Source organism: Cetorhinus maximus, chromosome 2 (genome assembly GCF_964194155.1).
Source record: "Cetorhinus maximus chromosome 2, sCetMax3.hap1.1, whole genome shotgun sequence".
In the NCBI taxonomy this organism is placed as follows: Eukaryota; Metazoa; Chordata; class Chondrichthyes; order Lamniformes; family Cetorhinidae; genus Cetorhinus; species Cetorhinus maximus.
Window position 1 is genome coordinate 157,313,855 of NC_135880.1, and position 15,807 is coordinate 157,329,661.

Genomic DNA, 15,807 nt, shown 5'->3' on the forward strand with positions numbered 1-15,807 from the left:
ACCTTACCTGTCCATAGACCTATGAAAGGCACATTTTTCAGAGTCATTAAACACCAAACATGATTTATTTTTAAAACTATAATGTTATTTATTTTTAACCAACACTTTTAAATCAGGGTGGGGTTGAGAACTCGTGCAGCCACATGGTTTATACATTTCTAGGGAGTGCCCTTTGTCTTCTCAGTTTGAACAGATAGGTAATATCTCCTGTACTGGCACATGATTGTGACACTAAGACTTTTTGAAACACTTTCAAAAGTATAATAAAAAACTTATGTCACTTAATGTAAATACAGGTAATTGATTTATTGTTTTGGCAATCAAGCTTTGATTTTAGTTGAGCTCACAAGTGAACTATTCTTTCATCTGGTTGTATGTTGGGACATAATAAAGACATTGTCACTTTTCTTGTTGAAAATTTACAATAAATTAGACCAATGGATGTACCTGTTTAGTAGTATACACATTTTTCCGCTTGCAAAGACACAAAGGGAAGTTGAAGTATCAGTTTAAACTAATAGTTTGTAAAACCTAGAAATAAAAAATCCCCTTTGGGTGCAACTGGGAAACTGCACTCAAAATCCACTTGAAATTGTGTTAGTTAGGTTACAAGTTTCTGCTAAAATTCATTTACATAATCACAAACATTAAACCTTCCACGAAGCAGGACAATTATGCTGTGTAACAAAAAAGAATTGCTTATTCTTTACTTCCCAATTCCAAGTATTTCTCGGTGTATTTTGTTGGTCTAACTAATATGGTAGAGTTATTTGAGGATCTAACAAGAAGGATTGATGAGGGTAGTGCATTTAATGTAGTCTACATGGGTTTTAGCTAGGCTTTTGATAAGCTTCCACATTGCAGACTGGTTAGTAAATTAAAAGCCCACGGGATTCAAGGAAAACAGGCAAATTGGATCCAAAATCTGCTCAGTGGAAGGAAACAAAGAGTAATAGTCAATGGGTGTATTTGTGATTGGAATGCTGTTTCCAGTGAGGTTCCACAGGGCTCAGTACCAGGTGCCTTGCTTTTGGTGGTATAAATCAATGATATGGACTTGAATGTAGAGGGTATGATTATGAAGTTTTCAGATGATACAAAAATTGGCCGAGTGGCTGATAGTGAGGAAGAAATCTGTAAACTGCAGGAAGATATCAATGGACTGATCAGGTGGTGAAAAAGTGGGAAATAGAATTCAATCCAGAGATGTGTGAGACAATGCTTTTGAGAAAGTCTAAGAAGGCAAGAAATAACACAATAAATGGAAAGATACTGAGAAGTGGGAATTGACAGAAACAAGTGCTTGAATCCTTCTTCCCAATGAAAATCCGACAATGGAACAAGCTGCCAAAGGAAACAGTCACAGCCCCATCACCTGAAATCTTCAAGAGCCATCTTTAGATTATTTCTATTTAAAAGTTTTCATTATCAGGGCTACCATCTCAGCAGGTCATGCCTGGTTTAGCTAGCACTATCCATATTAATCTTGGTGGATTACAGATATTAGTCTGTGATACTGACACAACTAAAGCAGAAGCGAAGAAACAGAAGTAGAAGTGTAGAGGATAGAGGGACTTTAAAGTGCATGTTCATAGATCCCTGAAGATAGCTGGACAGGTAGATGGGATATTTAAGAAGGCATGCGGGATACTTGCCTTATTTAGCCAAGACATAGGGGAGAATTTTTCCTATGGTGGGCAAGCTGGGTGGGGGCGGGCGTGGAGCCAACTGCAGCCTGTTATCGGCTGCGCGCCGCCATTTTACATGGGTGGGCCAATTAAGCGCTCAGCGCTACCTATGCGAGCAGGGGGAGGAGGGAGAGTTGAGGCCTGGGCCCTTTCGTGCATGCGCACGTAAGAGCGCAGCAATCTCCCCGAGGCAGCTCCGTGCCTCGGGGAGATTGAATAGATTATAAAACATTTAAATAAATGAAGTAAAAATTTATTTAAACATGCCCCCTCATGTGACGTTGTCACATGAGCTGGGACATGTTTGTGAAGTTTGGAAAATTTATTTATTTATTTTATAAGAGTTTCAGGAAACCTCATCCCACCCGTGGATGAGGTTTCCTGAAAAACGTGAAGGCCGCTTGGGCTCTTCACCTGCCCGCCAACCTTAAGGTTGGACGCGCAATGTTCTTAATCAGTTCAATTACTTTCTTAATGGCCTAAATAGGCCGTTGACATTTCGGCGGGCGAGCAGCCTCCTCCGGTGCGTGCCCGCCAAACAAAATATCAAGATGACGCGCTATGACGTCGGGATGCACGCCCGACGTCATTGTGCGTCATTTTACCCGTTAGCGTGTTGGACCTGCCCCCACACGCCAACCAGAAGATTCAGCTCATAGAGCATAAGAGCTGGAAGATTATTCAAGAACAGTATAAAACATTGGTAAGGCGACAGCTGGAGAGTGTGTGTAGTCCTGGTCACTGCATTGAAGGGAAGATATTATTGCACTAGAAAGGATGCAAAGATTTACAAGGATGCTGCCTCAACCAGACTATTTTTGTTATGTGGAGAGATTGAACAGGCTGGGATCGTTTTCTTTGGAACAGAGAAAGCTCAGCAGACACATAACTGAAGTGTATAAAATCATGAGGGGAACTAGATAGATTGGACAGGAAGGTCTTTTTTAATTGGTTATGGTCCATCACCAGAGGGTCATTGATTTATGGTAAGAGGTAAGAGTTTTAAAGGGGATGCAAAGGGAAATGTTTTAACCTAGAGCGTGTTAGAGATGTGGTATTCTCAGTCTGAAAGGGTGTAGAGGCAGAAACCCTCATAACATTGAAGAACTACTTGGATATGCATTTGAGGCGCTGTTAACTACAAAACCATGGACCAAAGGTCAGAAAGTGGAATTAAGCTGGATGGCCATTTGTTGACCGGCATGGGCACAATGGGCCGAATGGCCTCCTTCCATGCTGTAAACTTCTATGATTCTACGATTATACTTAACAGTGGTAACCTCGTGCAGTTTTATTATTCAGCTGAAAATGAGTTTATTACTGGAAATAAGAGTCTAATACTCCGTGTGAGGAACCTGATTTAAAATCACTGAAAGTGACTTTTAAAAAAGATACTGAACTATTTAGTAGTTTCATTGATGTACACTGGTCAGTTTAATATTTTGTGAAGACTTTTAAAATGTGCCTACTAATGCCTGTACGCCGAAGAATATAATAACAATTTGAAGAGTTTCCTTGAACCAGCACAACTGGCAAAACCTTACAATTTCAAGCTGGCAAGGGTGAAGCCTGATTCGGGCACATTGAATCTTGAACTAATATTAAAGATTAATAGTAACACAGGCATAAGTGGTTTTGGATGTAACTTGTTTATGTTTAAAATACCCTGATCTTTTGTGCTGGTTTAACCAATTCCACCCAGATTGCAATGAGATTCTACCCTAAGGCTTTAAAGTACACTTGATGACAGCGTCGCAAGCACTGAATTTACCAAGGTATCAAAACCTTAATGCAGAAAATTTGACTTTGGGTGGGATTGTAAAATGGGCGATATTGGATCAGCCGCCTGTTACATGCTGTTCCCGAGGCAGCAGATGTATAACGGGAAGTTGAACAATAACTTTATAAAGCTGTCAGTAAATACAAGCAAATATCTTCTTGGTTCCATGTAATTTATCCAAAACAATAATATCCATCATCAGAGTCGTCTTTGGATTCCTTATTGATAGATTCACTGTTAAGTGAATCTGTTGTCCCACACCCGTCCGAGAAAGGGTCTAAGTCTGAGGGTGTACAGTGACCTGGCAAGTCTTCAGCCAGTGTGTCCAGGTAACTTCCCACTGATATTGCATCCAGTCCATCACTGCCATCTTGCAAGCTGTTCCGACTGCCTCGGAGCGAAGTGCTCTGGCTTTCCACCAAGCTGTACAGACTACTTGCCAAGCTGCTTTCCCTGCTGGCCATGGTGCCTTTCTCCTCCATCATCCACTTGATAGATTCAATACCTTCATTGATAGATAATAGCTGATGCATCAACTTGACATCGATTGCCCTGAGATGAGCCTGAGGCAGAGAATGGCAAATAAATTAATTCTGATTGTGCCATAGCTTTATGCCTTTCAAAAGTTATATATAGTATATAGGCTTGATGTTCCTCCTAGCTAAAATTGAAGTTTTATATAATAAATTTGACATGACATTTTTAACTTTCGAAACTTTATGTCTGACCTTTGTTTCTGTTTCATATTTTTGGCATAATTTTCAAAACCATGCTGAGCAATCCTGTGGAAATAAGGCAACTTAAAACAATACAATATATGTTATTCATAGGACCTGAATGGGTTTATATTCCCATAGTCCAAAGTGGGTGCTACAATTTTTCCATTCACTCCCTTTTTAAAAAAATCACTTAATTGAATGTATTAATCTGCTAAAAGACACAAATTAAATCCGAATCAAACATCTGCTTATTTGTTAAATGAAAAATCTTGGGTTAAAATTTCAAGCCTCCTGCCTGGCAGAAATGGGGCAGTAGCACCCTAAAACTTGTGGGCAATGACATGCCCTCCACCACAGTCAGTCACTGAGCTTGGAACATTGTTCCCCCATGGCTACCACTGTGTAACTGGAGCAATCTCTAATCTGCCATTAGGGCCATTTAAAATGTTAACTGATGTACAAAAGACACCAATAGCACTTTTTGTACTGAATTGACTGGAGTGTGCTCCACTAGTGCTCTTACTGGCATAATATCTTGTAACTACAATACTGAATGATTGTACCACGCTGCTAATGTTGCCAATTGATTCCTGAAGATCATATGAGCTATGGCACAATCCGAACACTGGCAAAAAAAATGTTAGTCATTTTTGGCCACAGTAATAATCATTGCTCCTCTCACCTTGTTAATTCTCCAGTCTGGGTATTTTAACGACTCTCCATTCCCTGTGAGGCTATCAAATGCTCCCAATCTACCCCACCCTCCTTATGTAAAAGAAAACTTTATCTAGGAGTGATGCCATGGAAGATTAGTTAGTGATTACATTAGTTGTGCTGAGCTCCCTGGAAAAAAGAGGCAATGGCTGGGACTTTCAATTGCCTTTGGAGGCTGGAACAGAAGCAATCCCGATGACAGGTGGAAATTTACCTCTCCCGCTGGCGGAATTTTCCAGTCCGGCTGAGGTCAACGGACTTTTGAATGGCTTGCCGCATTTTCAGGCCCCCCCGCCATCGCCACAATGGGGCCATAAAATTCCACCTGATGTGTCAGTGTCCTGATACCTCCGGGGCGCACTGGAAATTTAAAGTGAGGGTGGGGTTTGCGAGGTAGCGGGTATTTGGGAACTTGCTGGCCTCCACTACCACTCTGTTAAACTCCTTGAGGAGCTTACTAACAGGCTGAGGAAGGTGAGAAGGTGATTTTCAATTTGTGTATCGCTGGACAAGAACAGTCTGATGCACGTTAGTGCACAGCTGTTGGGTTCAATGTGGGGAGAATTGAAGGGGTATTTTTAATGCTGAAAAATTTTGGATTCTAAGATTGGGCATAGTACATTCCAGTTAGTCATTTGGCCACTTTTGTGTGCCGTGAGACTGCTGGACCTTCAAAGTGCTGCCCCCTCTTTTTTGCAAGGCTACAGCAGGCCCCATCATGGCTTCTGTCTGTCTTTTCTGCTCGTGCTCTGCAGGCAACTCATGTCTCCCGGTAACACTCAGCACCACAACTTGAATGTTGATCTTGCTTCCAGCCCAAATAGGGTTTGGCAATTGCGTCGCATGAGTGATGCAGATGCGGCGCAGAGTTGGGACCCGGAAATTATCTGAGTGTAGGGTTCCCAACCCTGAATTGAAACATGTCCACCAAGGCAGGCAAGGGTTGAATGGTTTACAGATATGGGGCATAATTTTGCCATCGGTGAGCAGGAGGCTTGCCGACATGTAAAATGATGCGGGATGACATTGGGCGGAACCCCCAACATCATCCTGCCCCATTTAAATTTTCAGGAAGGCGGGGGTGCAGCAAAATCAGCTGCGGGCCCGCCAACCTGTCAATGGCCAATTGAGGCCATTGACAGGATCATTTAAACAATTAAAGGACCTGCCCGTCCAACCTTAAGGTTGGTGGGCAGGCCAGGAGCCCTGGCGGCAACTAGAAAAAACATGAAACATCCACTGGTGGGATGAGGTTTCATGCAGGATTTTAAACAGTTTAATAAAGTTATAGTGTAAATTATGAACATGTCCCATCTCATGTGACATTGTCACATGAGGGGGACATGTTAGGGAATTTGTTTTTCTATTTTTAACCTTTTTCAAAGTGTCAGCGATCTCCCTGAGGCAGCACCTAGCCTCAATGAGATGTGCACTCTTTCGTGTGCATGCGCAAAAGCGCGCACTCTTGCTTTTAGGGAATTCCCCCCCCCCCCTTCCCGCACAGGAAGCAAATAGCGCTTCCCACCGGTCGTCACGCTGGGCGGGCCTTAATTGGCCCGCCCACGTAAAATGGCGGTGCGGCCCGCTTCTCCAGCGGGGATTGGCTCCCTGCCCGCCGGAGATTGGGTCGGGCTCGCCCACCCGACAGGCAGAAAATTCTGCCCATGGAGTTGTAAAAGGAAATGAGAGGTTAAAACATGAGATGTTGAACAGTCCAAAATATATGGGAACATATCAATCCTGAATCAGAGACACTAAGTGTCCTCCATGTGTGCCTCGAGTGAAAACTTTACAATTCATAATTAAAAGGGCACTCACCGTGACAGAGTGACAAAGTAATTTTTGTTGTTCATCAATTGTACAGCGTAAGCTCAAAATTGGGCATCCATGATGTGCTGTGGGCCATCAGCAGCAGTAAAATTGCATTTCACCACAATCTGTCACCTCATGACCGGCATATCCCTCACTCTTACATTACCACCAAGCCAAATGACCAATGTAGGGTCAATGAGGACTGCCAGAAGTAGCAGCAGGGGTAACCAAAAATTAATTAACAACCTGATGAAGATACATGAAAAGCGTGCATGCTAAACAGCAGAAGCAACATGCTATACCCAGAGTTAAGCAATCACACAACCAATGAATCAGATTAAAGCTCTATGGTCCTATCATCTCCAGTTGTGAATAGTGGTGGACAAATAAGAACATAAGAAATAGGAGCTGGAGTGGGGAATTTGATCCTTCGAGTCTGCTTCACCATTCAAAAACATCATGGTTGCCCTTCTACCCCAACTTCACCTTCCTACTATCCCCATATCCCTTAAATCCCTTCATACCCAAAAATCTATTAGCCTCTGCCTTGAATATATTCAAGGACTGAGGATCCACAGCTCCCTGGGGCAGAACTTTTAACTCGGTGGGGGGGTGCATGCCCGACCTGATTGGATGGGAAATTGCAGGAGATGATGTTGGGTGAGTGTCCTGAAGCCATCTCGCGCTTGCGCGATATTTCGGTTGGTGAGCACGCGCAAAATTCAGAAGCACGCTCGGCGACAATTAAGAGGCTAATTAAGGTAATTAAAGGTGCAATTATCTCTAATTTTTTTGTGGTCTGTTCAACCTTACAGCTGGTGGACGGGCGAATCGGCCAGGCGGACTTTGCATTTTTCATGAAACCACCCAAAGGCGGGATGAGATTTCTGTTATTAAATGAAAGAAGAAGAAAAATATATGGACAGCATTTTTATCATGTATATGTTCAGGTGACTGATTGTGGTGCTTGCACATATTTTTCCTGATTTTGAAAACTTTACTTAATGCTTTTCAGGTTTTCAGCTCCCTGAGGCAGCTCTCTCCCTCACCCGATCCCGGACCTGCTAATTGCGCCTGCCGCTGGCGTAGAGAATTTCAAATATTAACAACCCTTAGAGTGAAGAAATTTCTCCTCAACTCAATCCTAAATGGGTGACCCTAGAATCTGAGAGTGGGACCCCATGTTCTAGATTCCCTAGCCAGGGAAAATATTTTCTTAGCATCTACTCAGTCTTAACCTTTAAAATTTTTATATACTTCAATTAGATCACCTCTCATTCTTCTGAACTCCAGGGAATATAGGCATAATCTACTCAATCTCTCCTCATTGGGCAACCCTTCCTCCCAGGTACCTGTCTAGTGAACATTTGTTGCACTCCCTCTAAGGCAAGTATGCCCTTCCTTAAGTAAGGAGACCATAACTGCACACACTACTCCAGGTGTGGCCTCACCAGTAGCCTGTACAATTGTGCTAAGGTCTCTTAACTCTTATATTCTATTCCTTTACAACAAAAGCTAATATAGCTCTTGCCTTCCTCATTTGCTTGATGTACTTGCATGTTAATTTCCTGTGATTCATGTACAAGGCCAAAAAAAAAAGTATTTTTCCTACGAAAGTGAGCAACTTCACCACATTCTTTTCCATTTGCCATGTTCCTGCCCACTCACCTGTCATGTCAAGATCCATCTGTAGCCTCTTTGCATTCTCCTCACCGTTAATTTTCCCACCTAATAGTGCATCATCAGCAAACTTGGATATGTTATACTCAGCCTCCTCATCTAAATTATCAATATAAATTGTAAATAGTTGAAGCCCAAATACTGTTCCTTGTGCTACCCTAATAGTTACAGCCTGCCAACCTGAAAATGCCCCACTGATTCCTTTTCTCTGCCTTTTGTCCATTAATTAATCCTCAATCCAAGTCCCCAATCCCATAAATCCTAATGTTTTTGTGTAATAACCTCTTGCATGGCACCTTATCAAATACTTTTTGAAAATCCAAAGCTGTCACATCCATTGGTTCCCTTTTGTCTATCTTATCAGTTACATCCTCAAAAACTTTAACAGAATTGTCAAGCATGATTTCCCTTTCATAAGTCCGTATTGACTGTGTTTAATCATTTTATGATTTCCCAAGTGTCCTTTTACTACATTCCTAATAATAGATTCTAGCACTTTTCCATCAACTGATGTTAGGACCACTGGACTATGGCTGCCCATTTTCGCCCTTGCTCCTTTCTTAAATAGTAAGGTTATGTTTGCTGCCATCCAATTCTCGGGAACTCTTCTAATCTAAGGAATTCTGGATAATCAAAACCAATGCATCACATTCTCTGCAGCTACTTCTTTTAAAGCCCTAAGATTCCAGTTGTCAGGTTCAGGGGATTTGTTACTACTTAGCCCAATTAATTTCTCCAGTACTATTTCTTGTACTGATTTCCTGAAATACATTATTCTCTCCAGACCAATCACTTCCGGAAGGTTTGTTGCATCTTCTATCTTCAAGGCAGATGACAGATACAAAGTATTTGTTCAATGTCTCTGCCATTTCCTATTTTCCCACTATATTTTCACCTGCCTCTGCTTATAATGGACCAACATTTACTATTTTCCTGTTTACATGGCTATAAAAACACTTACAATGGCCAGGATTTTCCCGCTGGCAGGTGGGGGCGGGCCCCACATGCCTGCACGTAAAATGACGTGCAGTGACGTCGGGCGAGCATCCCAACATCACTGCACGCCATCGCGATATTTGGGAAGGAGGACGCGCTATAAGTTCAGATGCACGCCCGCCATCAATTAACGGGCCAGTTATGGCCCTTGAGGCATCAATTGATCACGATTTTTCGCAGCCCATGCGATCGTCAGGATGACACACGGGCACAACGGGCAGGCGGGTGGGAGACATTTGTATAAACCTCATTCACGGGCGGGATGAGGGGTGAGTGGGGTCGCAAATGTGATGTTTGAGGTATTTAAGTGTGAAAGTAACCTTTACTTGCCTGTGTTAACAGGAAGACTTCAAAACCCATACCAGCTGCTAGGACAGGAGTAAAAGCCTTGGTCAGGACTCTACAGTAGAAATCATTTCTGGAGCCTACAGCTTTCAGGAAGCCTTCCCTTAGCCTGGGAATGGGAGTTGTGCTCTCCACTGGAGGCACCTCCTCTGAGGATGAAGGGAGGACCAGAAGGGGGAGGAGGCCAGGAGTGCACATTCAGCCTCCAGGGGAGCCACCTTTGGGAGGACAGGCACAAGCACAAGGGGTGCAGGCCCAACAGGAAGTGTAAGGCGGAAGGGGCCACAGAAGATGCTACTATCCTGCTGCCAGGGTTTACAGGCGGCGAAGCAGCTACCTCAATATGTCTGAGGTCCAGTGCCAAAGGAGGCTCCGTCTCTTAAAGGAGACAGTCACCTCCATCTGTCAGATGATAGGCCCTGAGATCTCCGCAAACTGTGTGGGTGGGCACCCCATGCCAGGGGCTCTAAAGGTCACAGCTGCCCTCAAATTCTATGCCCCCGGCTCTTTCCAGGGGTCGGTGGGCGATGTCTGCGGGGTCGAGCCTTTTCAGTGCTCCAGCCCGGCTGGATGGATGGCTGCTGGGTGACAAGGACTATCCCCTCAAAAAGTGGCTCATGACGCTTCTCCACCATCCAAGAACTGAGACTGAGCAGCGGTACAATAGGAGCCAGGGCACCACAAGGGCTGTGGTGGAGAGAACCATCGGTCTTCTCAAGATGCGCTTCCAATGCCTGGACCGCTCAGGGGGCGTAATCCAATACCCCCCAGGTCGTGTGTCGCTGATAGTGGCTGCATGCTGCACTCTCCACAATCTGGTGCTGGAAAGGGGCGATGTAGTGGACAAGGAAGACATAGACGCAGTTGCTCCGGATGCACACGATGAGTCCGGCAGTGAGTTCGAGGATGAGCACGCACAGGAGAATGCTGAGGGGGTAGACGCTGACCCGGGCATACTCTAGGGAGGCAGGGACACCCGGGAGGCTTTAATCCAAAGAACCTTCAGCTAGCCCACCACAGATGGACCTTCAATACACGCCAGGGCTGCAGGTTCCACACTCGATACCTGAGTGCTAAATCAGCCTGAATAATAACATTAACTAAGACCCTTGTCAATAAAGCTCAATGTCAAAAAACTCACTCATAACACCATAGCTTCCCGTACACATGCAGAAGTAAGGAATCACCCTGAGGCATGGCAACATGTCAAAATTTATTGAGTAAACAAAAGTAACTGCATACAGCAAAACAAAAACAGTGTTGGACATCACACTGAGTCTTCGACTAAGTACTATGGGCCAACATAAAAGCACCAGTGAGAAACCTGTGGTACGCCTAAGGTGCCTTAAATTTACATTTATGTGTGCTACATCTGGGTGCTGTCCCCTCACTGGCACTGGCATCTGAGACAGCCTGCTCACTGTGTTGTCCTGTTGGCCATGATGGCCTTGGCGGACATCCTCTGGCCCGCGGAGCATTTGATGGCCCCGCCTGGGAGGGAGCGGCCAGCTCCACAGCTGGCTTCTCTCCCAGTCGCTGCAGCCTCATCAGATGCCACGGTCACTGGCAGAGGAGCAGAGGAGCTGCTGCCCTCATCCAGAGCACCCTGAGAGGAGCCCACAGAGACGACAGGCAGCTGCTGCACCGACGTGAGGTCACTTTGGACCTCCCTGCTTACAGTAGATGGATGGGCACCGAGCTGGGACACTTGGTGCCCAAACCATCTCCCACACTGGCACTGACCAGCTGTGGCCAATGCTGCTGTGAGGGCTTGCAGGTCCGAGCACAACCCCAGGAGGACCTCTCTCCATGGAGGAAACATGGCGCTCAGCCATGAGGCTCATCGTGTCGGTGATGCTCCGCGTGGACTCCTCCAGCACAGGCACCATGCCACGCATAGCCTCATGTATCTCCACCAGATCGTCCCGCATACCCTGCTGCACTTCCAGCGTTCGCTGCCTCACGGAAGACTCCAGAGGCACATCATTGGCCACTGACCGAGCATGTACCTGGTCCCAAGCAGTCCTCCAACTGCCGGCACCCTGGGCATTCTCTGTCTCTGCCTGCACCTCACGTGAGTGTGAAGTGCCCTCACCGCTGTGCCTGGGACACTAGCTGAAGATCTAATTCCCACCGAGGTGCAAGTATCTGCGCTGGTGCCTGCCTGGCTGAGATGGTGTGACACTGGGGAGTGCATTTGCTTGGGGGCTTCAGGGGTGAGAGGTGGGCCCTCTGCCTCCTCCTCCCAGCCCTGCTCCGGTGATGCTGAAAGGAAGAAAAAGGACATTTGATTAGTTACAGTGCAGACAATGTCAACTTGCATGTCGCTCCCCAAGATCATTACGCGCTCATCCTTCCATAATCAAGGGTAAACCCATGTTACCAACTTCAATCATGGAGCATTCAGCAGTGCCATGGCTTCTGTGACACACTTGATGACCTCAGTGCTCGCCAAACATACCTCCCTGTGGCACCCAAGCCTCACCGCCACTGGTGGACCTAGGGACACGGCGCCTCTCAAAGTCCATGGCCTGGTGCTCAAAAGTGGTAAGAATTGCCAACTGGGCCTGCCCTCCACCAGTCCACATTCGTTCAGAGGCATTGTGCACAGTCTTTTCCTGAAAAGGAGAGAGGAGCATTGATTAGTCCAGCCTGCACCTGAATTCCCATCGCATCCCTGCCAACCCAGCCAGAGTAGGACATTGCAAGACTCCAGTTCTTCATGACACCGCAGCTGCCGCACACTCACCCAAACAAGCCAGTGCTGACCTCCCCCACATTGGCCAAATGCAGCTTCCTTCACATGTGGCCCCACAAGGTGCTACTTTGCTAAGCAAGGAGGGCACAAGCACGTGGAGTGCAAACATCAGAAGATGGATTGGTGCCCCGCCAGCTGGAAGCTCCCCTCCCAGCATGTTAGCACCCTGCCTTCGACATGCCTCGCAGTTCCAGCACTCTGCCTGGGTGCAGACTCTTGACTTTCAACCACATTCTATGCTCTGGGTGTCAGTGTCACACATGCTGCGGATGCAGAACAAATCCTAGCTCAACCCTCTCAGGGTGAACTGGGCATGGACAATCTCTCCGAGGGATCCGTGTCATGAGGGATTCAATGACGTTACTGTACTCAGAGTTGATGGGGGTATTGTGGGGGGGTGGTGGTTGCTGGAAAAAGGTGATGGATGCATTAAGTGACTTGAGGCAACATGATACTCACCCTTCTCGAGCGCAGGAGATCATTGAACCTTTTGCGGCACTGGAGCCATGTGCGCTGCACCACATCATGGGAGTTCACACTCTCGGTCACTTCCTCCCACGCATGTTTGGTCAGGTGGGGAGGCCTCCACCTCCCATTCCTCGGAAGAAGGACCTCCCGCCGCGCTGCCACCTCCTCCCAGAGGGCAGCTAGGCACTCGTCGAAGAAACGAGAGGCACACTGCCCCGCTGGTTTACCGTCCAGCCTGGCCTGCCCCGATGGCCTATACTCTGGCCTGTCCTACCCCAAAGGCCTACCCTCCGGCCTGGCCTGCCCCAAAGGCCTACACTCCTGCCTTGCCTGCCCCGATGGCCTACCCTCCAGACTTGCATCATCTCCATTGCCCCTCTGCAGAGCCCTTCACCCAGCCATTGCGAGCAGCCTTTCCAAGGCTGCCAGGCCATTCTTTATACAGGCTGCCGGGTCACCATTGGACCCGGCGGGCTGAGTGCACCCACCGCCGCCTGCCCACTCCCACTATGCATGGGAGTTGTGAAGGACGCTGGCAGCGCGGACCCGATCGCAGGCAATGAACCCGGGTGGGCCACCTGACATGAGGAAAATTCTCCCCAATGTTTTTTTATGCCTCTTGTTTGTCTACTGTCATATTCTCTTTTCTTTCTTGATCAGTTTCCTCCTTTTGAATTCTAAAATCATTCTAATCCTCAGGCTTATTTCTCTTTATCACAACATTATAAGTCTTTTCTTTTAGCCAAATATTATCTTTAATAAAAACAGAATTACCTGCAAAAACTCAGCAGGTCTGGCAGCATCGGTGGAGAAGAAAAGAGTCAACGTTTCGGGTCCACACGACCCTTCAACAGAACTGAAGTATAGTTAGGAGAGGGGTGAAATATAAGCTGGTTTAAGGTGGGGGGCGGGGGGAGAGAAGTTGAAGGCGGGGTGGTTGTAGGGACAAGCAAGCAGTGATAGGAGCAGATAATCAAAAGATGTCACAGACAAAAGGATCAAAGAGGTGTTGAAGGTGGTGATATTATCTAAGAAAAGTGCTAATTAAGAATGGATGGCAGGACACTCAAGGTACAGCTCTAGTGGGGATGGGGTGGGGTGGGGTGGAAAGATTGACAAGGTATTAGTTATAGATTTAAAAATAATGGAAATAGGTGGGAAAAGAAAAATCTATATAAATTATTGAAAACAAAAAAAAACAAAAAAGGGAGGGGGAGGAAACGGGGTGGGGATGGGGGGAGGGGGAGTTTAAGATCTAAAGCTGTTGAATTCAATGTCCAGCCCGGAAGGCTGTAAAGTGCCTAGTCGGAAGATGAGGTGCTGTTCCTCCAGTTTGCGTTGGGCTTCACTGGAACAATGCAGCAAGCCAAGGACAGACATGTGGGCAAGAGAGCAGGGTGGAGTGTTAAAATGGCAAGCGACAGGGAGGTTTGGGTCTTTCTTGCGGACAGACCACAGGTGTTCTGCAAAGTGGTCGCCCAGTTTGCGTTTGGTCTCTCCAATGTAGAGGAGACCGCATTGGGAGCAGCGAATGCAGTAGACTAAGTTAGGGGAAATGCAAGTGAAATGCTGCTTCACTTGAAAGGAGTGTTTGGGCCCTTGGACAGTTAGGAGAGAGGAAGTGAAGGGGCAGGTGTTGCATCTTCTGCGTGGGCATGGGGAGGTGCCATAGGTGGGGGTTGAGGAGTAGGGGGTGATGGAGGAGTGGACCAGGGTGTCCCGGAGGGAACGATCCCTACGGAATGCCGCCAAGGGGGTTGAAGTGAAGATGTGTTTAGTGGTGGCATCATGCTGGAGTTGGCGGAAATGGCGGAGGATGATCCTTTGAATGCGGAGGCTGGTGGGGTGATAAGTGAGGACAAGGGGGACCCTATCATGTTTCTGGGAGGGAGGAGAAGGCGTGAGGGTGGATGCGCGGGAGATGGGCCGGACACGGTTGAGGGCCCTGTCAACGACAGTAGGTGGAAAACCTCGGTTAAGGAAGAAGGAGGACATGTCAGAGGAACTGTTTTTGAAGGTAGCGTCATCAGAACAGATGCGATGGAACTGAGAGAATGGGATGGAGTCCTTACAGGAAGCGGGGTGTGAGGAGCTGTAGTCGAGGTAGCTGTGGGAGTCGGTAGGCTTGTAATGGATATTGGTGGACAGTCTATCATCAGAAATTGAGACAGAGAGGTCAAGGAAGGGAAGAGAAGTGTCAGAGACGGACCATGTGAAAATGATGGAGGGGTGGAGATTGGAAGCAAAATTAATAAATTTCTCCTCCATCACCCCCTACTCCTCAACCCCCACCTATGGCACCTCCCTATGCCCACGCAGAAGATGCAACACCTGCCCCTTCACTTCCTCTCTCCTCACCGTCCAAGGGCCCAAACACTCCTTTCAAGTGAAGCAGCATTTCACTTGCATTTCCCCTAACTTAGTCTACTGCATTCGTTGCTCCCAATGCGGTCTCCTCTACATTGGAGAGACCAAACGCAAACTGAGCGACCGCTTTGCAGAACACCTGCGGTCTGTCCGCAAGAAAGACCCAAACCTCCCTGTTGCTTGCCATTTTAACACTCCACCCTGCTCTCTTGCCCACATGTCTGTCCTTGGCTTGCTGCATTGTTCCAGTGAAGCCCAATGCAAACTGGAGGAACAGCACCTCATCTTCCGACTAGGCACTTTACAGCCTTCCGGGCTGAATATTGAATTCAACAACTTTAGATCTTAAACTTCCCCTCCCCCCATCCCCACCCCGTTTCCTTCCCCTCCCTTTTGTTTTTTTTTTGTTTTCAATAATTTATATAGATTTTTCTTTTCCCACCTATTTCCATTATTTTTAAATCTATAACTAATACCTTG

The 15,807-nt window shown here is 46.6% G+C and overlaps 1 protein-coding gene across 1 annotated transcript in view; it reads right to left on the reverse strand.

The window, feature by feature from the left end:
* Nucleotides 1-2,255: 2,255 nt before the first annotated feature.
* LOC144699151 (leucine rich adaptor protein 1-like) overlaps nucleotides 2,256-15,807 on the reverse strand; it is a 41,537-nt gene continuing 27,985 nt past the window's right edge. Inside the window, exon 2 of the mRNA XM_078570547.1 lies at nucleotides 2,256-4,031. Coding sequence (XP_078426673.1) covers nucleotides 3,642-4,031 — 390 coding nt within the window. The 3' untranslated portion in view covers nucleotides 2,256-3,641. The remainder of the gene's footprint in view (nucleotides 4,032-15,807) is intronic.